General features: G+C 42.7%; 1 protein-coding gene across 2 annotated transcripts in view; it reads right to left on the reverse strand.

The window, feature by feature from the left end:
- Positions 1 to 2073: 2073 nt before the first annotated feature.
- The window catches only part of numbl (NUMB like endocytic adaptor protein), a 66405-nt gene continuing 42086 nt past the window's right edge, over positions 2074 to 26392 (reverse strand). For both annotated transcript variants that reach the window (XM_080505035.1, XM_080505034.1), the window contains exons 2-9: positions 22036 to 22186; positions 17957 to 18031; positions 16402 to 16476; positions 13411 to 13551; positions 11419 to 11626; positions 11023 to 11292; positions 7656 to 7835; positions 2074 to 7532 (exon numbers count right to left, since the gene is read on the reverse strand). In XM_080505035.1, coding sequence (XP_080361161.1) covers positions 6379 to 7532; positions 7656 to 7835; positions 11023 to 11292; positions 11419 to 11626; positions 13411 to 13551; positions 16402 to 16476; positions 17957 to 18031; positions 22036 to 22161 — 2229 coding nt within the window. In that variant the 5' untranslated portion in view covers positions 22162 to 22186 and the 3' untranslated portion in view covers positions 2074 to 6378. The remainder of the gene's footprint in view (positions 7533 to 7655; positions 7836 to 11022; positions 11293 to 11418; positions 11627 to 13410; positions 13552 to 16401; positions 16477 to 17956; positions 18032 to 22035; positions 22187 to 26392) is intronic.

Genomic DNA, 26392 nt, shown 5'->3' on the forward strand with positions numbered 1-26392 from the left:
ACTAGATATGAAGAAAATCTGACAGGTACTTTAATGTGTGTGACGAGAACAGAGTACCAGTTTGTCAGTTTTTATGCTTATTAGCTGAATGAAATGCTTCAATGAGGACATGTTACCCATCAGTCTTATATTACAACATTATCAATCTTATAGAAACAATAATGTATCCCATATTATAGAAAATAGTATGAAATATTATTGTGTATACTGTTCAAAACCTCAGTTTGAATATACTTGACTCATTTCAAAACATCATTATATGAATTTGCTTGTGTCTGCTCACTTACCTCCATGTTTCTTAAAGGTCCTATACAGTCAATAAACTTGATGAAGTTTGTTTGTTCCCCCGCACACTTTATTTTCTCATCAAATTGGTGAAATCGATGTTTGTTCCATCAGGGTACCATTTTAAGAGAAGCACTGCGATCATAGAAGCAATAGACAAGCTGAACATTTTAATGAATACACGAAATGATTAAGGAGTTAAAACTCCTTGGGCAAGTTGTGAGCTCACTGCAGTTTTTTTTTTTTTTACATGACTAATGTTTGTCTCCAGCAGTTAAAACTGATCAGATGATGCAGTAAATCTGCAGACGAGGAATTTGTGATCTCCACTGTTTTTTTTCCCCTCTTGAGCCACACACAATACCGCTCAAGAGCTTTGTGTGTGTGTGTGTGTGTGTGTGTGTGTGTGTGTGTGTGTGTGTGTGTGTGTGTGTGTGTGTGTGTGTGTGTGTGTGTGTGTGTGTGTGTGTGTGTGTGTGTGTGTGTGTGTGTGTGTGTGTGTAAGAAGAAAAGATACCTTGTCTGGCCCCATTAGTGACCTGAGAGGCAGCACTGCTCAATGCTGCAGGACTTCTCAGACAGAAGCAAGCCCGCACACGTACACGCACACACACGCACACACACACACAAACACACAAAGGGCAGAAAGCAGGTGGTGTACAATATTATTGCAATATGCTGTGATGAGTTGCCACCAGCCACAACGATTGCCGAGTTTCAGTGTTTGGACCTCGGTATGAATAAATATAAGCATTTTCTTGACAGCAATTTCTGGAAGAATCAGACACCAAGCATGTGTTTTTATTACCTGGAGAAATGAAGCCTTTGTGAACAACAAATTGGTCTGATGTGAATCAACATGGTAACAGTTTTATTTGAAATTATGAAATAAGCCAATAAGTTATCTCAAATAAGTGGTATTTTGCACTCCAGTTGATTAAAAGAAAATATGTGCTGTGTGTAATTATAAAGCCTTAAATAAACAAAATAAAAGCTGTAATGTGCATAGATGTACGGTAGTGTGAAAGTAAGTGCTTCATTTTATCCACTGATTCGTTTCTTCTTCTGATTTGTGACCGCATCAATCAAGTGTGAACGTGGCCATATATATAATGCTTAATATTGTCATGTGGAGACTATAAACTGGGAACTTTGTAAAAGATATGTAGCAATACCACTTTCCAGCTCCATGGATGAAGCTTTAGACTTCTATTTGTTAACACCAGTAAGACCCCAAGTAACTTTTTGTTCTCACTGAGGGCAGCTGCTTTCAAAAACGTCTTTATAGCTTGTTTTAAAAAGGAGAGGTGTATAATAGTTCAGTTCCAGGTGGAGACATTCCCTCTCGCAAGCCTGTCTAATTTGTGGGATTAATAACATTGGGAGGATAATAGATGTTGATTTTTAATGTAAGTACTTTTTCACCGAGTTCATGCAAGACTTTCCTCAGAGTTCCATGGCTTTTGTATATTTCGCCAACAGATGTGACAGTGGTAATGTTCCTCCCATCTAACTCGCAGCAAGACGTCGAACTATTGCTTTAACACAGTTGGCCTGAAGCTTTAGTAGCAATGAAAATGATGAAGATGCACCACTGCTTCACATTCAGACACAAAAACAAAGAACAAAAGTTGGAGTTAGATCAATAACAAGAGACAGCTGGGAAACAAATATAAAAAAAAAAGAAGTAATGAAAAAGCATATAAATGGAGGGAAACTGAAGCTATTATCATCATATTAAAAAAAAAGAGACAAGAGAATCCAAAAAGTTACCATCTGCAAAACATGAGCAGTTGTAATATTATATTACTTTATTTATCTTTTGTACAATGTAATTACAATACAAATATGTTGGTTTAAATACAAAAATTCTGTAAATAAAGATTAAAAATAAACTCCACTGGTTTGCTTTGTTACCATCACTAAATTATGGTTTTACAATCAAGTTCATGAGGTCATTTAGTTTGCTTAAACCCGGAACACAATTAACCTACATTTAGAATTTGGAGGGTGTGCAAACACGAGTCGATGGCTGAAATATATTCCTAATGAAACAAAAACCTTGGATTTTTCAGAGTGAATCTGCGTCGATTCGTATAGAAAGGGAAGGCAGGGAGGGAGAGAGAGAGGGAGAGAGAGAGAGGGAGAGAGAGCTTCACGTTTGTTCAGAGAGGAAGAAATATTGATTCGCCCTAAAGACAAAGGACTAAATCCCGGTAGGGTCCAAGGTGGTATAAATCAGTGGCAAATAAATTTTAGTTCTGAATAACAGAAAAAATAAAAATAAAAAACGCTGACATATCAGATGGGATCACTGTTGCCACAGGAAGAGACCGAATGAGCTGCTGAAACTGTACGAAGTTAATGGGCAGGAAATCTAATCAGTGGCAGTTCACATCCATACAATTCAATTCCCAGGGAACATAACAGGAACATCTCTGGTAAGGTAACATGGAGACGACTTACAGACACAACGTGTGGAAGAAGAGCCCTTGAATCATGACTTTTTTCCATTTGAATCTTCTGTGATGATGCATCTTTGTGAAAAGACACTTATAATCACTTTAGTTAGTAAATTAAAAAAAAAAAAATCCTATGAGAATATGCTTTTTCTTTTTCTTTTTAAAGACGATGAGTAGTTGTATTTGAAATTTAATGAGCTGAAGAATATGATGTTGGAACACACAAAAAAAAAAGCAGTTTGGCCTTGAGAAAAAGGCAATGATGGCAGACAGTGGGCTATGTGATGAATGCATCTTTGTTCTCAGTATTTTCACACGATCCGCCTCTCACTTTTTAGCTCCTTTTTAGCACATCTTATCAAAACGTCCTTCTATCAGACTTCCGTCGCTCTTTAAAAAGTATATCTCCGTTTGTCTTCCAGTCGGAAATGTACAGCTCATCCCTTCTCTCTCCCCGTGTGAAAGAAACCTGTGATTCGGCTCCAACTTCGTCTTCGCGATTCTGTCAAATGAATATTTGTCGTTTCTCGCATTTCTACGTCAGACGACTTCCACGGCTCATTTTTACACACTTGAGTCTGTGGCTGCACTCAGAACCGCCTGCTGTGCTCGTAAAATCACACCAATTGAGCAAAATGTAAACTAAAACTGCCGCAGATACCCGGATCTTGTTCTCTTTTGGATAAAACAAAAACGTGCCGTTACTATGATGCTATAAGACAAACAACTGTGTTTCTTTCTCTGGATTTGAACAGAAAAGTCTCAACATGAATAAAACATTCATACCCGAAGGTTCTCTTGGAGTTGACCAGCGTTGTTATTTTTGCAGGCCAGTGGGAAAAATGTTAACGCTAACAAAAAAGTACATCATGGATCAGAAGCATCCAACCTGCGGCCGGTGGTTCATGGTAAATTGATATGAATTATATATATTTTTTTGTTTTAAATTATAATGTAACATGGTCCCCTCATCAAATGTGTTCACCGTTTAGCACTTCTGACTTACAACACTTAATCTTGTGCAATTTTCCTTCTCAACCAAACAAGGATAATCACATAAAAATGGCAAAACGAAAGAGATGAAAGGTCACAGGCGAGTGCCGAACGTGTCAAACAATTTCATGGACATACGTTCCAGTATTTCCTATACTTTTTATGATTTGGATGCTCCTGCCATGAACACATCACCTCCTTCCCCCTGCATCATTATAAACTACAAAAATGTTCTCCTCAACATTGTAAATACCGCCGTCTAGTAGATCTACAAGTTGGATAGTTTATATAGACGCCTTACTGGCTTAAAAATGAATTAGAAATCTTTTCAAAGATTTGTTGACTCAAACGTTTAGGGAGAGCGTGGAATAATGCTGCATTAAATTTAGCTCCTTTGATTAATTTCAAAATCATTTTCCTTCCGTTAACCAGAAATAATAATTACTTGACTTTGTATTTGGAGACAACATCTGCTAAATGTTTATGTGTATAAAACTGGTGTAAATGTGACATTGCACTCACACACACAGAAGATTGCATCTCGAGTCTGTAAAACAGCAGACACTATCACTTTTGCATGTTTGCTTTCATGAATATGAACTACCCGGTACGTTCCATACCCTGTGAATTACTGGAAGGAGTCTATAAGAACAGACTAATGTACAAGTGGCGAGGTTTACGCATCCGTTTTGAATGAAAACGAGGTGCAACGTGGCTCTCCATTCAGCAGCTTCCCTCCACAACTTTTATGTGACGACTTCTTTATTGTTAGTTTCTGTGTCGTGCCCCATCCTTCGGGCCTGTAAACTTTTCTGAATCTCTTCCGATGCTCTTTTTCCTGTAATACTCCTTATGTTTTGAACACTTCCTCCATCAAGATAGCCAATATCATACATTCAATTTTTTTTTGTTTGTTTCTAGGAGCGCTCCATCCGTTCACTCCATGCAAATGAATGCAGAACCGATACAATTTCCTGCACATCATTACCATGTAAACCATGCCTAATGCACACAAATCCCTCATTTGAATATTCCTGTCAGTCGTGGGATTATTCTCACTAGACCTTCTGTGAAATTCAGACCCCCCCCCAAAAAAATTGCAATCTATTTGCGCACGCATTCAATTCACCACAACTCCTACAGGATCTGAGTGGATCGGGCTCTTCGTATCCAATATGCAGTAGATACTCATAGGTAGTGTGCAGCAGGCGGTTTTGTGCGCAGTCCCAAGTAGTATTATGAAAGCAGCACTACTGTGACGGATACGAGGTGACTACATGACCACATTGACTGCAATGAGACCGTACCCTTTTGTTTGAAGACATAAAAATATTTATGGATGCTGGAATGTAGTGTATTATGTTTCGGTTGCACAGTGTTATAGTTTTTCTTAAATATTTACTTCCACTGAGTTGTTAACATTCCTTGGGGTTTTTGTCTTGTGACGATGGCATCCAAAGAACTGTTGTGCTGTCCTGTCCAGAGTGTCTGTGTGCTGGATATCCTGACGTGATTGTTTATGTCCCAGAGCCTTATTGTCAGAGATGAGCAAGAGAAACGGGCTACACAGCACAACACGAAGCCATACTGGACTCATCTGGCCTCAGCAGCAGGGAAACGTATAGTTTGTCTGTGAGGGTGAAAGAAAACATGCAGCTATATACACTTGAGTCGTATGTCGCACTACACAGCTGCACTGCCGGCCTTGGCTTTTTGGTTCCTGTAACGTGATTCATTTTCACACAATTCGTCCTGTGACTGTCCAATGACACCTGTCGACTGTCTGCTGCCTGCACGTTCTCTACTCTTTACCAAAAATAAATATAGGGGACAGAAATATAAAAAAAAAAAAAAAAAGCATGCTTCTGAACATTGATTTAAAATTCTCAGTTTAAGTACACATAACTTGATGAAATAAAAAATAAAGTATAATAAATAAAATAATTTTGGCCATAAATCTCTACTATTGGTCAGTTAGTCCTTTTGGGTTGGTTGGGTTGAGTCTCACATCGTTGCCTCGTCCTTTGAGGAACCCGAACTCCTGCTGTGCTTGGCTGACTTCAGCATCAGTCCATTCAACAGCTGATCCCTCCTCTGCCCCTCCGCGTATCTTCTGATGTTACCGTATCTGCTCAAATCGCCACCAAAATCAAGCAAAAACTGTCAAAAAACACAGTTTGTGGGATTGGAATGCATCGGAGTGGAGTCCACTTTTAAAGAAAGGAATCACTGGATTGTGTCCCCCTCCCTCCACAGCATTTGCCAGAGTGGGCACATGCAGTACATTGAGGGACTTGCAGCAGGTGAAGTAAAGCCAGAGCGGAGAGGCGAAAGCAAGAAAGGCAGGCAGGCAGCAGGGAGAGTGGAAGTATTCAGTCCATCAAGTCTGGAGAGTTGGAGACCTGATCTTCCAATAGAAACCCAGCAGACTGCCAAGTTCCTCGCTCGCTCACACGGGAGCATAAAGAAAGCAATTAAAATAATTGTAGGACTGATTCCTATCAGAGCTTTAAGCAATTGCTAGGCTAACCTTAAGGACCTGCATCCCATTCTAAGCAAAGAGGCTGGAGTTAGCACCTGGCTTGCTCAGGCTTTCACTCCAGGACTAGTGCTACAGCTTTAGGAGGCCGAGTTCGTCTTAGAGCTCAATCTCAAAAGTCTTTTGTAGATTGTTGGAGAATGGGTTGGCTGCAGCAGCTGGTGCCTTGCTCCCAGACTGCTGAGGTGCTGGTTTTGTCTCCAGAGCCGCCCACTTGGCCTCAAAGCGGTCATCATCTTGAGGATCACTGACCACCGGGGCTGCTAGTTGGCTTCCCTCTGGCGGCCAGCTACTACTGCTGCCACTACTCACTCCACCGCCGGAGGTCCCATTCTGAAGGCCCAGTGTGGCGCTACTGTGTGGTGGGAGGCCATTAATTGTTGTTGGTAATGGCGGAGTGGAGGAAAATGAAGGTGCGGAAAAGCCTCCAGCATGACCAACTGCACCGGGGGCTGCCGGATAGGGGTGGTGCTGCCCGACTGTTCCCAGTGCGCCCACTTTAGGTCCTCCTGCAGTTGAGCCTATAGCACCTCCTGTGCCGGACGGGCCCGTGGCGGTACAGAAGACGTTGGCCACCATTTGGGATGGTGTGATCCCAACCACTGGCACGCTGGCGTTGGGATACGTCATGCTGCTTGCCAAACCTGGCATGTAGGTCTGCATGGGCACAAAAGCAGGTTGGACAGGCTGGCTGGCAAACATTCCCACAGGCGCTGGAGTGGTATCAAAAGCCAAGGGGAAGGGCTGCATGGAGCTTGGAAGGGAGCCTGGGGGTCCAGGCAGGGAGGATTGCATCAGTGATGCCCCGGACATGCTTGGACCTGACATAGTGGGAATGGACATGGATGGAAGGGACATTGGAGGACCTGACACAGGTGGGCCTGGTATTAAAGGAACAGATGATAATGACATAGGTGGGAGGGGCATTGGGGCCTGACCTGAAAGAATGGAGGGGCCCGAAATAAGAGGCTTGGACAAGGTGCCAAGAGACATTGTGACAGTGGATACTGGGGCAGCAGACATGACTGCCTGACTGGACATCTGATGACTGGACATGGAGGGTGGTCCGGGAATAGTGGGGATGGTGGGGCCTGGAGGAGGGGTCTGTTGGGCCTTGACAGCCTTGGAGACCTCCTCCAGCCATCTTTCGGCCTCCGAGGGTGTGCGCTTGTGGCCGCTCTGCATCTGCATTGCCACAGAAACTGGAGGAGGAGAGTGAAGTGGAGGCTCTGGCTGCACCCAAGTGGAGGCGCCTGGAAGGGGGAAAAGTCAAAGTTGAGAAAGTTAGAAAAATCACCCCCACTTATGACAATAACTTAGTGAGCAATTTTTTAATTGATTTCAAGCGTTGTTTTATTTCATTTTTGTCTCCTTACCCTGCACTGGAGCAGGTGGTGGAGGCAGAACGGGGGGCACAGTGCAGGCTGGTGGGCCATTCGCAGACATGGAGGGGTTAATAAAGAGCTCCTCTGATGGTTTGGTGAAAGAAGAGTTGATCTGGCAACACAGTGCATTGATACTACTGTCCCCTTCACCAGGATATCCCATGTCCATGTCTGGCATTTAGCAACAAGGGGGGGAGGAGGAGGAGGAGGAGGAGGGGGAGGAAGAGAGGATGATGCGAGGTGGGGAAGAAGTGAACAGAAGGACAAACAGAGAGAAATAATATTTATTCAATTGTGTAACAGACCCAGTTAACATCAATAGAAGAAAAATCTGGAGCACATGAATACTTAGTATTATATTGGCTGCTGTTGACCTAAAACGTGTAAAAATCACAAGTTTCACAAGACAAATGAGGCACTGTGCGAAACAAAACCTACTTATTGAAGCATCATAAGGCGCAGACTAAACAAAGAGGAGCTATGAGCCACATTACAGCTTGTTTCGTTCCGCTTTGTCACTTTGTGCGCTCAGACTGCGTAGATCAATTGTCATGTTTTTAAACCAACTGTAAGTTAAGGTCCAACTTTGGACCAGCCATCTAAACTGCAGATATACTAACTGTCAGCCTTAACAAACCCTGTGAGAACCCCCGAGATCGAGGCAAATGTTTCTTCCTCTCCCCTTCATTTTTTCACGTCATCACAGGTAGACAAGAAGGCAGTGATTATATGTGCACAGCTAATAAAATATAATCAAGAAGGATAGGATTTAAGGGATGTAAATGAACACCCGATTACCACAGAAAGGCCCATTGTGCAGCAGATGTCACTACTATGCCGGTAAAGTGCACTCTTCCAGTGCATGTGTAATTCCCTAAGCTGTGTGCATTGTATTGTTGCAGGCCTTGATTTACACTTGTGAGAGAGCGGGGGAGCGGGGTCGCTTCCGGCTTGTATAAGGTCTTCCATTACAGATTTCTCTGTGCTTTGCTCAATCGCGACACTGACCCTGTGATCCTCGCCTTTTCCCTTTATGGTCAATGTCCCGCAGAATTCAGAGGGAGTCCTAACAATTGACACATGTGTCTCTCTGCTGTGTGCGCGAGTGCTTTTGTCAGTGTCAGTGGGAGACTTGCTGAGGGCTAACCAGGGTAGCTGATTGACCACACAGATCAATACGCTCCATTGTCCGGGGAGTCGCAGCGAGGAGGTGGAATTGGCTGCGACTCGTGTGCACATCTTGGTGTGTGTGTGTGTGTGTGTGTGTGTGTGTGTGTGTGTGTGTGTGTGTGTGTGTGTGTGTGTGTGTGTGTGTGTGTGTGTGTGGAGGAGGGGCAGCGAGAGAGAGGTGCTGTTGTGTGTATTTGATTCAAACCGATCACATACGCCACCACTGGTTTCTATTTGAGTGAAAGGTGAAAATCAAAGGCTAGACAGTGAGTAATAGGGGGAAAGTGCCTCCAGAATGCTGCGGTTTATCATTCCAGTCAAAGGAGTGACTCTCTCTCATCTTTCCTAATGACTATAATCAGCCTCACCGCTGAGCATTCTGATCCTGTAGCAATCACACCGAGCGGGAGTGTACGTGCCTGCGTGCGTTTTCTAACACGCATCGGCGCGTGAATCCATCCCCTTCTCAGTTATTATCAATTGTCCTCAGAAATTAAAAAAAAAAAAAAAAACAACAAACAAGACCGCCCAGAGTTGAACAGCTAGAAGTCATCAACATTGTCATGGATGGCACTAATAACAGCGATTCATTCACTTGGTTTTAATCATAATGAGCATTCAGCAGGAGGAAAGCACTCGGATTAAACAGTGGAAATGCACCTTTGTCTGCTTGCAAACATGAAAGCAAATCCATCCAAGATGTGCCGAAGGTTATTTGGTAATAAGATTATTGAGCCCTCTCCAGATAGAGGTCATGGTGCCACACCGAAGCCAAATGGAAAATGCAATAATGCTTCAATAAACAAACCATGACGTAGATGGAAGAGTCCCTACATGCCGTTTCTGTTTGCATGCGATGACAACGTGAATTTACTCGACATCCTCTGGGACAAGCTAAAGGAAGAAGTTCCTCCCCACGTCACTGTGGGTGTGTCACAGGCATCTCGCCGCCACATGTGAATTAGATGTGGATCAATCAGCTTGAGACAGACGTCCGATGTGAATAACGCTAGAGATGTCATGGTCTGAAATTAGGTTTTCACAAGTTGCTGTCATCAATCTCTCAGACAACCGAGGTCCTTGTTTATGATATTGGAGCATGAAAACATGATTAATTTGGTTTGTGTCAAGAGCAATACTGTAACTTCTGTACTGGCATACAAACACTAATAGAAATTCAGACATTTCCTATAAACCTGGCAGCATTTTGTTTTTGTAATTATAAATCTTTGAACCAACATGGTTTTAAGAGGTTTCTTGTCAAATATACAGCAGAAATTGACAAAACTTTGGGAGGTAAAGGTGCTTTTTTAACTGTTCATTAAATAAAATTGAAGTTCATTCATGCAGTATTTTGTTCCAATGTGCAAAAATCAGAAAGACAAAGGCATATACATAGGTAATGGTGGAAGATGAGGATATATGTACATGAATGTATCTGTAAGAAAATCAATCAATAATCAACACAGAAAAAAGGTCAGGTAATCATTTGCACTTCAGAAATGGCTTAAAACATTTTAGTTTACGTTCCTTTTATTTATTTACCTTCAAATCACAGGCTTTCTAAAAGTAATAATTACCATTACTCTTGGCCGCAAAAGAACATGTTAGCTTGGTATTAAACAATGAATCTTTGTGGATGATTTTCCAGCCCTACTGGTGAAAAAGTGTCTGTCTAAAGAGAAAAACTACTTTAATTGTGTTTGCGGATAGCAGCATTCCTCTGGAGTGTGGTACACCGTGGCATGATTTCTATCAGGCTGCATGTGTGGCAACGTTCTGTCAGTTCATGTTTAAACAGGGGGCGGGGCTGGAAGAAATACAAACCCCTGCAAATATTTGTCTGAGTGTGCATTTACGATCTATTTTGACTGTCTGTTGGGACTGGACACAACTCTGTAGAAGGTCTACAGTTTGGAAAATTTGTCACCATTTGTGCTGCTTGTGACTTTTATCTTTGGAATAAAGTGCAGATGACTCAGTAACTCACAAAGACAAAAAAAAATTACAACAAAAGAAATCTTTTTGACTATTAATCTAAGTACTGCAAGTATCCCGCCACAAGAGATTTCAAGTTCAAGTCCTTCTGGCCTGATAAGTCGACCTTCCTAGGGGTCAGTGGGGTCAGACGGACTCATTTGTCATTTGTCAATAATTGCAAGTGTACTTTCATATCTTCCCATCTTACCGGGGTTCTTGGTCTCAAAGTCCGTCTTGCGCTGCAGCGTGGATGGCAGGTCGTTGAGGCGAAGCGACAGCTGCCTCTTGAAGGGAGAGTTCTTCTGGCTGAGGGCCGGAAATCCCCGGAACGAGCCCTGACGCACCAGCTGCTCAATGGGCGCGTGGCGGCGCGGGATGGCATGAGGCCCGCCCGGTTCTGGACGCTCCATGGGGGACGCCGTGCCCTCAGGGGGCGAGGCGGTGCCAGGAGGAAGGGCGGGCATTACGGATGGCTGGTCTGGAAGAAGACGTGGTGGTAAAAAAGGTGAATGCAAAAATGTCGTTTGCGGTATTCTTCAATGAAAATGTGAGATTTGTTTTGGACGCCTCAAAGGATTGTGTTGAGGAAGTAATGAACTGGTACCTTTCTTCTTGTCCTGCAGCTTGTCCTCTCGCTCACTGCCGCTGCCCTGCTGGCTGCAGGAGGAGTTGGCTCGGAAAGAGCCTTCACGCACAAAGGAGGTGCGACTGGCGTCGAAAGAGGCCGTCACGCCGCACTCTTTCTCCCGTCGCTGTTTTCTCTCCAAACAGGCAGCAAAGGCACACCCAACTGCATGGCTCAGTCTCTCCCCCTGTTCCCAAAGAAGCATTAAAAACAGATTTGCAGCTGTAATACTAAACTCAATTTTCAGTTCTTTTCCGTCACATTTCAGTGCTCCGTTACTCTCACTACATTACTACAATACTTATTTCTCATATAGAGTGCAAACCCTAAAAATCAAAGCTATTTAAACCTTGAGTTGATGTGAACAGACAGTGTTTAAGATTACAACAGAAAGAGATCCTCTTCAAAAGCCTGAATTGTCAAACATTATTACAAATTGCAAAATACATCCATGCCATTCACACATTTGAGCATGATTGACTCAAATATTTAATACTGATAAAGGCTCATGGTCTTGCCTCTCTATTCTACAAATAATATCCCCATTTCCCCACTAAATTCTCCTTTTGCCCTCCAGCCTCATACAAAGCGGTAGTAGAGATTCTCTTGTTTAAGACGAGCAGATAAAGATATGGAGAGAGTGTGGTGGAAATAGAGACAGACAGAGATGGACGGATAACTCCACTAGTTTCTGTCTAATCCCCCTCCTAATCCCGCAGGTCTGTGCAGCATTCTCGTCCATCCACATTAATAATCCAACTCGCAGCCTAAGCTGATGAAACTATCCTGGGGGCTGAGACCACAACGCACCATGACGGCACCGCTTCAATCGCAGCTGCCATTAAATCTCAATCTGCTCATCTCAAGGTCAGCAGAATCAACAATTCAATTCAGAAGTTAGTAAAAGCAGAAACTCCCAAAACAATACACTGGACATCCATTTAATTATCCATCCCAACTGTATTTTGGTACAAGGTTGGTGCAGTATTGACTGGGCCGGCTAAATAATAAAAGAAGGACATCATGATGTAGTTTTGTGTCCTTCAACACTAACACATAGCTGCAGATGGTTGAAAACTGTGAGAATAGTTTCTCTGGGAGATTGAAGTCATGACACTTTTTCATTGGACCACCAGTCTAAAGGACTATAGAGGCCCTTCAAGCTTGAATTGTATTGGTATGCCCTCCGTATGCATGTGTAAGTTTTCTCTCAGTACCAAAAACATGCATTTGAGGTTAAATGATGACTGTAAATGCTGTGAAAAGTACTATATCATCACCTGAAATTAGAATAATGAGATTATGATCGATTGAGCCTGTCGCAATATATGTACAAAAACGAGGCTATAAGTAGTGTCTTTTTTGGGAAAAGGGGATTTTGGCTGCAGCATCATCTTTTAGATGCTTTTTAAGTTGGCTGCCAAGATGTCTGAGGACATAACAAGTGAACCTCCCAAACCATTAACAATTTCATTTCTTGGAGCCGATAAAATAGAAGTAAACTCAGACACAACTGGCTCCACTGCACCTAACCAGCATGTGCAAAGTGAATAATACATGACGACTATGCTTGTGGGTATACCTTTTCCCATCTCAAAAACAAAAAAAGAAACGCAGTTGGAAATACATTTGTTTCTTCACAAGATGTGGACCTTGACTTGTGCTTGTGGACAACTTTGTGTTGGAAATTTGAATTGCAAGCATGAGAGTAATCCCAGAGAGAGTGGAACAGGAGTTTTCTAACAACATGCTGCCTCCATCCATTCATTTATCTTTCATATAGCTGTATCATGTAGCACACCGTTTTTAATAAAAAGATCAGTTAGTATTGAGCATAATTATGTTTTTCTTATGGCTCAGCCCTCCACAGCAGTCCTAGTCCTTCATGAAGCCCTTCAGAAAGATAAAAATCAATTGCCCACCCCTGGTGTAGATAATGAATTGTTCATGGGAGATTTACTGTCCCCTCACCGAGTCTTTCAGAGCCATGAAGCAGTGGCACATCCACCGTCTGGTAGTCCCATCTCTGCAGATGTAGGAGAAGGCCTTGTCGTAGTTGCGATCGGGTGCACAGAAGGAAACCTTCTCTATGGTCTGGTCCACGATGAGATCCTGAGAGAAGAATCAGGAGGAAATCGACTGAATCAATCAAATTGTTCCAGCAGGTAGATCACATCAAATTACATCTGACAGGTATTTTTCTTTTGTTGTTTTCTCTCAGACTCAACACTTGACAGGCCGCATTCAACCTCACTTAACCTCATCAGCCTCCTTCTTCACTTCAGCCTATTTACACTTCCACTGATGACAGAAAAGAAAGTGACTACAGACTAATGACACTGAACCCTCGTTTAATCTCTGCGATGTTTCCACACTACGAACCCATTCGCTCCAATAAAAAGGCCCGATTCAGGCAGCCCCAGCGTCCACGGCCACTATAGGAAGAAAAAAAATATCCAAGAGGGGGGCCCGTCTTTTTCTGTGTACATCAAGGGGCCCTCGGCTCACCTCTTTGACGCACCAGAGAGCTTCAAGAGGAGGGGAAACAAGAGCGAGAAGGAGAAGAAAGAGGGTTCACACACTCATCCACACACTTCCTTCCTCTCTTTCAGCCGGGCAGAGAACAAAGGGAGGGGAAGATGAGGGGAGAGGCGGAGGACGGGGAAAAGGAGGAGAAAGGAAGGAGGGATGTGAAAAGAAAGAGGTAGAAGAAAAACGGCCATTCATTGTTGGCCGAGCAGTGAACGAAGGGGGGGACGCTGGTACCGAGGTGAAAGGCTGAGTGGAGACCAGTCTGTCCATCACTTTTATAGTCTGACAAGTCGTTCTAAGTTACGGATAATAAAAAAAAAAAGTACAAAAGGCATTGATGAGTTTCTGAGTGATTTGTGATGCTTTGTGATGATTTCCGATGACTGGTGTGGGGTCCGGGTGGGAGCGTCATGTTCGTATGTCGCATAAAGGATGAGTGCAGTAGTGACTCACGCTGCGTCACTTATGCAGAAAAGTCCTTCTGACATAAGCACAAAAAAAAAAAAACTGCTGAAGTGAATAAGAGTTATGTGTCTCATCCTATTGATGAGGCATTACGAAGGTCAGGCTTTTCTGTGAGAAACTAACATGCACAGACAGAACGGGTACTAATAAAGAGTTGTGTGGGCGCCTACTGATTCATGGATAGAAACTTAAAAGATGGAAAAAAAAGACAGAAAAGAAGAGCTCTACGAAAAAAAGATGCTGGTAAAGGTCGAAAATCATTCATTGATGACTTTCAAACTGGTAAGCTGCTGTATTATGGCATTTATAATACTTATACCTCTACATCTCTGCATTACACGCAAAAGAAGTGTTGCAGACACATCTGGACCATCATACAAATTAAATTATTGAAACCAGACTCTTGGCAAAACCACAAACATTTTAACTTCACTAGCAGACATATGAGAATTATGGCTGCTGATTTAATGACAAAAACTGAACGTACGCCACATATTTTAAATAAAAAATTAACTCACATGGATCTCCCCCCTGAAATAAAGATACTTGAGCAAGAAAGCAATGAAACTCTGCTTTGAATTTGATTCAAATGACCCTCCTCCTGTCGCCAATAATTCAATGGTTTTTGGAAATTATCCCATTGTCCACAAAGACTGAAGATGGGATTGTCGCATGTGGCCCATGAGACACCAGCTGCCCATGTCTGATCAAACTAACAACATGACACACGGAACTGATTATTCAGCTTCACAATGGTGACTTTAGTATATCAAACAAAGTGCAGAAATCAGGACAGATCACAACTGCAAAAAATGTCAGCGGATGTGCAGGTAGTTCCCAAAACTAATGCACGTTCAACCAATAAAAATCAAAATACAGCCTTCAAATATTATGCATGTGGGAAATTTGGATTTGAAATCTGTACAACATCATATTTTTGTTTCATTTATGTTGGGGGGAAAAAAGGGTTTTTACATCAATTTAGTAAATCTACCTAAATTGTGAAACAATAAGGACCACAATTACTAACTAGAGACTAACTCTGCAACATTAAAAACAGGAATATGATTATATTTATTTATATGTTTATGAAATACAATTATTAAGCTGACCAAAGTGGTTCATATTTGTCTCTTGCTGATGCATTTATAGCTTCAAAGCAAAAAGCCAGTATCATATACTGTCGACTGTTAATGGGACACAGTAGTTCTTGGCCAATATTTCCAGGAGCTGAATAAATTGCGTATGCATTGTGGACTGTGTTTATCTGTGAGACCGATTTAAAATCGATACGAGTGTCTATGTCCAGAGTAGTAAAAGAGAATAGCACCCAGTGCCAACATTTTTAATAGCTTTTGGAGAACAATAGCTTTTCAGGACATATGAACAGTGATATATATATATATATATATATATATAAGTAAGACGTGAGATATGGTTAAAAGGTGGAGAGTAAAAGCGAGGGAGTTTAGTTGGGCTCGCTCGCCGCTACTCTTTATTCTGCTCAGCTTCCAACAGAGCCACAGTGAGCTGCTGCACTGTCGGAGGCCTCCCGGGCCACCAGACACTCCTCAAGTGCATGTGTGTTGACTCGATCTTCACTCCCCGAGCACCTTGAGCGAGCAACCGTGAGTCATGCATGCCAGCTCCAGAACTGCTCACTCAACAAACAAACACACATGGGCACACAAGCCCGGGAGCAAAACTGTAGCGGTGGATTTCGGCCTGAAGACCACGTCATCGAGCTGGTTGATAGAATGAGACCATTGTAGGAGGTTCAGACGATGGAAAACGTGAGTCGTGACTGAATATTGGGCTCTGAAAGAAAATCAGTGGCGCAAAATGGGCGTCCTTGATCTTCTTTTCACCAGCCTGACATTCTTAGTACACACTTGTAAACAGTACACAACCACAGGATGTTGCATCTGTTGCGCGAAGCAAAGGGCAAAACACGTCTTTTCTCACCTTGGTTTTGTCATCCACCACCCTGAGTCCATCAGCTGAAACCCACAATACTGCTTTTACTGTCTTTTTCCCACTCTGGAAGGACAAAAAAAAAAAAAAAGTAAAAGAGAAGAGTCATTTCAAATTGCATTGTAAATGTATTTTTTTTTCAGTGACACCAATTGGTTTCCAGGCGTATATTGCAGAGGTGCAAGCTTGTAAACAAGCGAGTCAATTTTGTTACGACTCATGATTATGTAAAGCAATCATTACAGCCTTTGAGCAGATGAGGTAGTGGAGGGTTAAGAGCCGAGAGGCGGGCCGAGGCAACAACTGTGCCAGCTGGCACGAAGAATTATTTCTCCAGAGGAGGGCACCAGGCAGCGCTAATAACATACTCAGCATGGGCTGCGCTAAAAATACACGGGATAAAAAAGCAAGGACTCCATACGAGTGCATATGAGTCTGCATATGAGTGTGTGTGTGTGTGTGTGTGTGTGTGTGTGTGTGTGTGTGTGTGTGTGTGTGTGTGTGTGTGTGTGTGTGTGTGTGTGTGTGTGTGTGTGTGTGTGTGTGTGTGTGTGCGTGTGTGTGTGTGTGTGTGTGTGTGTGTGACTAAGGGAAAAGAAAGCCGGGGCGCTGCAGGAAAATGGCTTTGAAGCGATGAGGAGCCTCATTTTTTGCATAATCCCATTGACAAGATGAAAGGGGGAGCGGAGGAAAAAGAGGTGAGGAATATGAGAATAATGGAGGGAAAGTGGGGGAGAGGAAAGGCAGGCATGGAGGGGAAGAAAAAGACAACTTGGAGAAAGTTTTCTGTTGGAGAGAAATTGTGGAAAGATGAAAAAAGAAAGATGCTGAAGTCGACGGGAGAGAGGGAAAGAAGTGGAGCTGAATCCAGTAGGGAAGATTGAAAGAGGAAAGCCAATGAATGGAGGTCAGGACGTATACACAACACTGTTCTGTCCCTTTTCTCCTGGAGGAAAGTTTTTCTAACAAAATAGTTTAATTTGTTGCCAAAAGACCCCCACCACCAAACCGCATCAAAACAAAATACCATTTACTCTCGCTTCCTACTTTCAGTAATCCAGTTTGTTTCCAGTTACATCAGTGAAAATAACCTAGCGTGCCTTTTCTGTGAGACTGGACAAACTGTCGCTCTGTTCACACGCTCCCAGTGTGAATCCAACTCCCCCGGGGGGGGGTAACCTTGTGTTTGTGTAAATGTGTGCTTGTTCGCCCATATTTGACTCTCTACGTTGATTTTTGCTGGAGCATTTGGCAGGCTGGCAACGTGACGGGCAAATGCTCAGAGTCGGAAGTGAAGGTGATTAAAATGATAAACAAGGGAATGAACAGGAAGAAGTGAGCAGAAACTGCAGGGAGTATTGAATGAATGTGCGACTGCATCTGTTTCGTATGCTGCTCTGGTCGATCTTCCCGTCTTGTAATGAGTTCCCATGAAGTTTCAAGTCCTTGGGGTTAGCGTTTGTAACTGCATTTATACAATGAAAGTAGCCCCAGTAATGCCGCAGTGTGTGTGTGTGTGTGTGTGTGTGTTGTGTGTGAAACGTACAACTTTTAGCTTCTTCACCGCCTCCTCGCATACGTGCATCCCTCGCGACTCCTCCACCTCCACCAACCCCAGGTACTGCGGAGAAAACGAAACAAACAGCAGAAGCATCAATAACCCAGGCCGCACAGATGTTCTCTGTTCATTTTCCCTCAGTTTACTCCATTTTCATGTTTTCGAAACACTCCCATAACCTTCTTGTCAGCAAAGGAGACTATGCCAACACAAAAGAAAGCAGCAAAGTGGCACAAAACCAACCAAAGCCTCATTAGTCTCCATCAGTATTTCAATAGGGCCTGTGAAATTGACAAGCAAGTAGTTAATAAGCACCCATACAGGATATCCAGTAGTATGCTGGTGCTGATAATGAGGACATACGCACGATAGAGGGAGGCTGCAGTCATTTATAGCCTCACATCCTCTTTTGTTGTCTCTCCAGTGCTCTGCGGTGCGCCGAGAGCCCACAGGGACACAATTAAACCTCCCATAGCTCGCAGGAGTCAGAAGCCAAGTAGTGAACAAGGAGATGGGTTTTCACTGTCCTACAGAGATGTACAAGTGTGGAGAACATCTGTCTGTGAGCTCAAGGGCCAGCTGTAAACACTACGAGTTGGCCAAAAGAGGAGGGTCCGTAAATATATTTCTCTGGTAATCTGTTGACATTAGGGGTATTATGGTGTCTCAGCTAAAGTTATATTGGTGCATAAACTGCAAGAATAAAACAATTCAATAACCACAGGAAGAAATCATGAACACTATCATGTTTACGTCCTCAAAGGACCAACTTCCAGTACAGAGCAGGGGTTTGTGGGCAGCTGCAAAAAGTCAGTTTATCCTCCATTGTAAAAGCTGGGCAGGTTATCATGTGAAACCTTTAGAAATTCTTCTAGATTATCTGAAGGTTCACTGAATAAACCTTTAGCTCATCCTCCAGTGCTGCTTATGGTGAGCCTTACTGCGTGTTGGGCTTGAGGAGATTTTGTTGGAAAAGGCAGTGCCGACTTGTCCGGGATAGATGCTGCTTTTTGATTCGATCACTCTGCTTTTGCTTCAACAAGTATAGAAGGATGAGTGGATGCATTCTGCAGAGTGATACAGAAAATGTTTCACCGAGACTTTGTTAAAGTCATGGCTACACGGTGCTACATAATTTCGCAGTGTGGCTTCACAGTCAGAACACGTAGGTTCAAATCCCAATGGGTACCATTTTTCTTGTATTTGCAGGTTCTGCCTGAGCCTGTACGTATGTTTTCCACCGAGATAATTCTGCCTCCTTCCACCACCAGCAAAACATACTTATTTGGTTGAATGCCACCTTGATTTCCTACAGATAGGTGTCTCTCTGTGATAGACTAACAGCCTGACCTGTCCAATGTACCTTGACTTTCCTGATGCTCGGTGGGATCGGCCCGACACCCACCGCCTGTTGCCTGGAGGAACCAGCCAGGCTTGTAATATCTTCTATTATCCCGTGCAGTTGATAGATAATGGATTCTGTAGCGACAAAGTTTCTTAAGGGAGCTTTGCTTGAAAAATATCCGACATCATCAAGTATGACGTCTCACTCGGTACATAATGTGAGGTCTCATTGAAAAGGAGAAGGCCGCAGTGGGAGCTTGTATCACACAGTTATACAGAATATCACAGTTGAATTTATCTTCCTTGGTCAGATGAAGGACCAGTTCATTTAGTTACAGGATGATGAAAAAGAGGTTACACACAGGAACCTCGCTTCAACAATGCTATCCAAAATAAATATTACATTTCTATCTGTAATTACATTCCACAGAGCAGCTGTAGGTGGGTGAAAACACAGACAAACCAACTGACAAACCTTTGAAAGAACCTTTTTCACTGAAGCTCTAATTTTCTAAAATTCAACTTCTCTGAAAGCAGTGAGCTCAGGCAGTTTGCGTTTCTTTTGCTCAGTGGAATAGGCATTAATAGTGCATGACTCAGAAATACATTTAGAAAGTGAAAAACAGGGAGAAGGCCCGGATATGAAATAGAAAGGATGGTCCGGAGAATGTGGAGAAATGATCAACATACTGTATAAAGGGACTAGGGGGGGGTTTTCCCACTTCTATTTTTTTTTTTGTTAAACGCTCCCGTGGTGTGCCGTAAAGCTGTGAGCTTCACTTCACCGCCCATTTCATTGCCAACTCTGTGGACCATTAGGATTAGGACCGTTTTCCATCAGCCTGCATGAGCCACTCCAGCTGCTTCTCTCCACTCCCCTGTTCTTTCTACCTTTTATTTTCCTTTTCCTCCTGGCTCCACCCTCCAGTCTGAAGCCTCCCCCTCCCTCCTATCTGCTTCTGCATCTCCCCTGCTTTCTCTTTTCATATCTCACGATGTCTCTCCATCCCCTCAGTGAGCCCTCATCTCCCACCCTGTCATTTCCTGTGGCCTTCATAATCTATAACTTCCCCTTATTGCCAGTCCTCCATTTCTAACCCCCATTCCTCATTGTCATTGTCTCTCCGGCTCTTCAACAAATCACTCCGGCTCTCTGAGATGGGCATACAATACAAGCTCAGGCTGCAGCTGGTTATCAGTGAAGTGGGCTATTAATAATGCTCCTTTTTGCTTTCATTGCATGGGAGACGTTCGGCTGCGCGGCTGAAATATGGGCATGTGCTCGGATCAAAGCAACATTAAACAGGCAACAAATGGCAAAGGTCAAAGCTACTCAATCCTAATTTACAAATGTTATTCACGACTAACAGTTTATCAGAATCTGTTAAACAATCCTTTGATTTGCGATTATATATGTGTGTCCATCATGTCACTGGCAGTTCATTCAAATTCTGTAAAACCGAATGAACTCTCCTGTTTTCTTGGAAGAGTATTAGCACAGTTGAATGAAACGCAAGACTTTTTTTTTTTAAATCTTCCTTCAGAGATTAGTAAACAATTATATTAACTTATATTACTTGGTGATGCTAAATAGGTGTGAATATGTGTGTCTCTGTGTTTTAAATAGGATGAACGTCTTGTCAAGGTTTAACCTGAACTCAGATCAGCTCAAGCCCAGGACCCTGAATTGGGTAGAAAGATGGATGAATGTCTTAGTATCATTATTACATTTGTAAAATGTCAGGCAGTACTATACAGTCCAAGTGTAAATGTATAACAGTTTATTCGAGTATATTGTAACTTAACAGGTTAAAAAAAATGCCATGGTACATGAAATGTACAATGGCACTGTCCAAAGGGGAAAAAAAACTATCAAATATATGATACACTATGAAATCTACTAGAACAGGACAGAGTGTAAAATATTTAAGTATACACTTGGTATGAAACCGCTTGGTAATGTCAAGTAGCTGCAATACTGGCACTTAAATCCGTCCTTCTTAAAGTAACATCACTGTAAAAAAAAAAAAAAAAAAATGTCTATGAATTTTATAGTTCTCTAAAAGAGAGGAGGAGTACCACTGCTATGTCATTTACCTCCTCTCCATGTATAGTGTCCACTAACGTCCAAGAAGAGCATTAAAGAACTTTGTCCAAAGACAGATTCATGGTTTGCTCTTCTCCTGTTGTGTTCAAAGATGAAGATATGATTACTTATTTTTATTTGCATTGACCCGAGCTATGATGAATGTTTGGTAGTCTCGGCTTCAACCCAGGAAACTGTGTGTGTGGCCTTGTGATTTACTCTGCCAAGGTCATATAAACATATAAATAACAAAAACAAAGCAACAATCAGAATTACCCCGCAAAAGTTCTATAAATCTGCTGAATAGTAGAGCTGTCTGTGCAGACTCTGAGTATGACTGAACTGAAGGTCAGTTGGGGGAGTATGAAAGGTAGTAATTGGATTTGCTGAGAGGCTGCATAAAATTAAATTAAATAAAAATGGGCCAAATGTGAGGTAACTGTGACAGTTGATTTCCCCCCCCCCCCACTAATATCTAACCAGTTTATCAATGAGTAAACATGAAATATCCATCAAACTGTGGATGGATGGACTGAGTGACCCTCAATGAAATTCATATTTAAGGGGGAAAATTGCTATCTCTAGTCATTTTCTTTCAGCAAAAAAAAAAAAAAGGTCCATCTGCATTGAACCTTACCCGAACTGCAAAGTTACACTTTCCCTTGCGTACAGCCTCCTCGTCCGCCTGCCACTGATGTGGTCTGCTGGCCTCTGGCACATAGGTGGGCTTCTTCCTCCTCAGGCTCTGACGAAGCTTGTTCATCTCCGGGGTCACGTGCTCCCTGCTACTGCAGAAGCAGAAAGAGGACATTGGATTTATTTTTTTTTATTATTGTTTTTGAGTTGTGTAGCACAGATAAGCAAAGCAATTCTTCCCCTTGCATCAGCAAAAAAATAAATAAATAAATAAAACACCCACAATAAAACCAGCATTCATTTATGCTCTGTGTGTTAGCGGGGCTTATTAAAAGCTGTTTAAATGCAACTGTGCCAAAGTGTAATTTAAGGAATGACCACTTATGAGCTTTGAGGAGATGCTATAGTGTTGTGCCTCATACAGGATTATGAGTGAAGGGGGAAGGAATCCATTGATTAGCATGAGCTCATTATGCTGTAATCATCCTTAACAAGGCAGCCGGTACATTAGTGCCATGAACACTTCCCGCCATTGATTCTCTCTTCAGATACACGCCGTACAAATCACACAGGTGGAAAGCTGATGAACACAAAGCGTGGTGGCATGCTTTCATCTCTCCGAGGAACATATTAAAAAAAACGAGAAGTGAATGTTGATCAGCACACACGCACACACGCACACGCACACACACACACACACACACACACACACACACACACACACACACACACACACACACACACACACACACACACACACACACACACACACACACACACACACACACACACACACACACACACACACACACACACACACTGCATCCCCACCCCGCTGCCTAATTAGACCATTCAGCCCGCTGGCCTGCTTGGAGGCAGTAATTTCCCAGCACAATGAAACATGATGCCATCAAAACATGACCTGCTTAGAAAAATAATAATTACTGTTTTCATTCCTCCACAACAGCCACATTCCCCAATCAACAAGAGGATCTGGGGAGTAATCAGAAATAAGAAATCTCTCTCCAGCTCATCCTAAGTTTTTACTGAGACTGAAGTAGCTGCATCATCAGGTCACTCGATATCTATGTCAGAGGTTTCTCAAAGGACTATACTCTCACTCCTTTTTACTGCCTTTGTCATCAAGTCTTTGCCGTGCCTTTTCAACATACCGGCGGTAGTCTAAATGGATGAGAATCTGCAATATGAAATCAATGAAGGCACTAAGAGCCTCAGGGGCTTTGGGAAGATTCTTATAAATACAGAAAAATCTAGAGAAATACATAAAACATGAACTGTAAAGGAATATTAAATGCCTGTGCCTGTATCCATTTACATTTTGTGAGTTGATCAGAACAAAGACTACGTTTGTAATAATTTCTTACCATCTGGGTGCTCCGTAAATGGCAATTCTGCCTTTCACAGGGTACCGAAGTGTTCCAGGTTTACACCGAACACATGAAATATCCGTACGTAAAGCAGAGATCTCCATAGTGAAAGACTTCCGAGAGCTGTCCCACCCTCAGGCCAGGGTTTACATGCAAATATATACACAACCAGACGCATCACTTCTCATAATCACCGCTATGTTTCTGGTAATGGAGCCAAAGGCAAGCGTTCCGGAAACGTGTGCAATTAGACGTTCTTGCTTCACACACACACTTACCCACACACACACAGATATGTGTGTGTAATGCGTAGCATTCGAATGCGGCAGCTCAAGTGGCTTTACTCATGCCCGGCATGTGAGGCACACATCGTTTGCCAAGAGTAGAGACGCACACACGCACACACACACACACACACACACACACACACACACACACACACACACACACACACACACACACACACACACACACACACACACACACACACACACACACACACACACACACACACACACACACACACACACACACACACACACACACACACACACTGCAGCCCCCTCTGCAGCTTAGTATACACATGTTGAGGCCTGTGCCAGTCATTTCTGGGCGAAATGCCAAAGTGACCGTCACCTGGCAAGCACCAACGCTGCTACAGCAGGTGTGAGTGTGTGTGTGCAATGGATAAAAGTACACTGGTGCATAATTCCCCACAAGGGAGGTGACGAGGGTTTGTGGGGAGCGGAGTTCCTGTTTGGGGAATACAGGATGCCCTGTAAGTGCCCTCATATGGTTTGGGGCAGCAAAGGGAGGGGGAGGAAGAGGAGGAGGAGAAGGAGCAAGTGGATGGAACTGGAATCGGATGCAGGCCACAGAGGAGAGATGCTGAAATGAAATGATGTGAGCTGAGTAACATGGGAAGAGCTGAATGAGGACTGCTGGAAATAAAGGGAGTTGGAGTGAGAAAACCTGCATTGTAACGCATCATGATCCAACAGTGATGAAGTGTGAGAAAAATAAAGTGTAGATTGTTTAGTCAGCTTAATTTCTTTTTTTTAATCCTCTCACCATTAGATGAACTTTTGGAGACTCAACTGTGTGTTCAAACTACTGCTTTTGTAAGCGTCGCAATAAAAGCAGGATGTAAATAACTTGAAGCTGAACAAGCTTGTTCACTTTCAAAGTGTTTCACAGACATTCATTCAGGAGCAAAATCGAATTAAACCTGATTAAATCAGCCACTTCAGAGCAAAGATCTTTATAATTAAATTTTTTTGGTTTGTTTCTCTACTAACTGCTGGCAGTCTGAACAACAGTTATTCTAATCAAGATAAAAAGAAAGACCTCCTGCTTCGTCACTATATCTGGTGTATTTGACTCCAGTGGAAACATGAAGTGGGTCTGCCGGGAGGGCTTGAAGGAGGCCGTGGACGATTCTTTATAGATACTGACCACTGCAGAGCAGAAACATCCCACAACAGCTGCAGTTTCAGATGTTTAGACTTGCTCAAAACTTTACGCTCGTTTTTGTTTTTGTTTTTTTACCAGCTTGTAGCCCTCATCCCTTGCTCCCTTATATCCCGGCGATCGGCACATGGCACGATAAAGAAATTAATTAACATAGAAGTGGTCATTATATGAAATGCCTCTGTACGTCAGAGCTGATTTAGCCAAAAGGCCACAGGGTACATATACAATAGGTGGAACACGGCATAATGGATGCAATGTTATTTGTCTTTCCTATTTGACTCCAGTATTGGAACAAGTGCATGCATAAAGAAAACATGTGAAGGAATAAATAAATGTGGCGTGAATGTCCAAATATTCATCCATTGATAAGAGGGAAAACAATTCACTTCAAAATTTCAACTTATAATGTAAAATGTAGAAAACAAAGTGAACATCTGGACCGATATGTGAGGTGGCATGTTGGCGGTATCAACGGCAGAAACTGTGTGGGAACATGAAAGACGTTGCTGCAGCCAGGAGAAGGAGAGGTAGCTCAGCCGTGCACAAAGAGTGGAAGTGGGAGGAAAACAGTCCCGAGTCCAAAGCTAACAACGTTTGCTGCCCAGTAATGGTTACTTTACCAGACGCCCGCGAGTGGAACTACAATCCCAGACCTCTGGTCGTATTTTTCTGCCAACTAACAAAGATGTAGCTGACCCTGAGGTTTTTATACGTGGTGAAAAGTGTATAAGAACCTCAATTAAAGGATATAAATGTCGGCTTTTAGAGATAAAGCACTGAGAGAAAGGGCACAAAAGTGTCATACAGTAGTTTCTGGTTCTCACTTCAACCAGTCGAGGCCAAAAGTACAAATCCTGAGTTTCCTTACTTGCACTTTATCCGAGTGTTTAATGTCATGGGATTAGTATGTTATAATTAGTATTGTCTACGGTATAATCGTTGAGTTAAATATGCCCACCAAAAGTTGTCCAATTCATCTTTAAGAGAGCGTGAAACATGAGTGTGAATTTGAGAGATACACACCATCTTCTCTGAAGGTATCCCATTGATATGAATAAGATGAAATCAGTAGGACCTGTGAATATACTGCTTTTTAGGTTTGATGTACAGGATCTACTGTCTGACTGTTAGCCGTCTTCCTAGATAATAGGTAGGACGTCTAGGAGCCTCTGGTGCCTTGCCCTGGAGGTGACTTGATCTTTAAGGGTGACAAAGCAAACCTTCATATGTTTGATCAGTGGACGTTCATGTCCGGGGTGGTATTTGCTGCAGGAACCCACAACCAAACAAACCTGATCGTTCAACCATCACTTTATATTTCGCAAAAAATAATTAAATGTGGCATCTATCTTCTCACATAACGCACAGTCAACAATTAACAAATACACACAACTTTGTGTTGCATAAGGAAGCTGGACTACAGAGAAAAAAAAACCCTTTAGGAGACAAAAAGAAATTGCAAACTGCACACAGAAAGGCCCTAAACCATCACAATCT

The sequence above is a fragment of the Blennius ocellaris genome (assembly GCF_963422515.1).
Source record: "Blennius ocellaris genome assembly, chromosome: 2".
NCBI classification, from domain to species: domain Eukaryota; kingdom Metazoa; phylum Chordata; class Actinopteri; order Blenniiformes; family Blenniidae; genus Blennius; species Blennius ocellaris.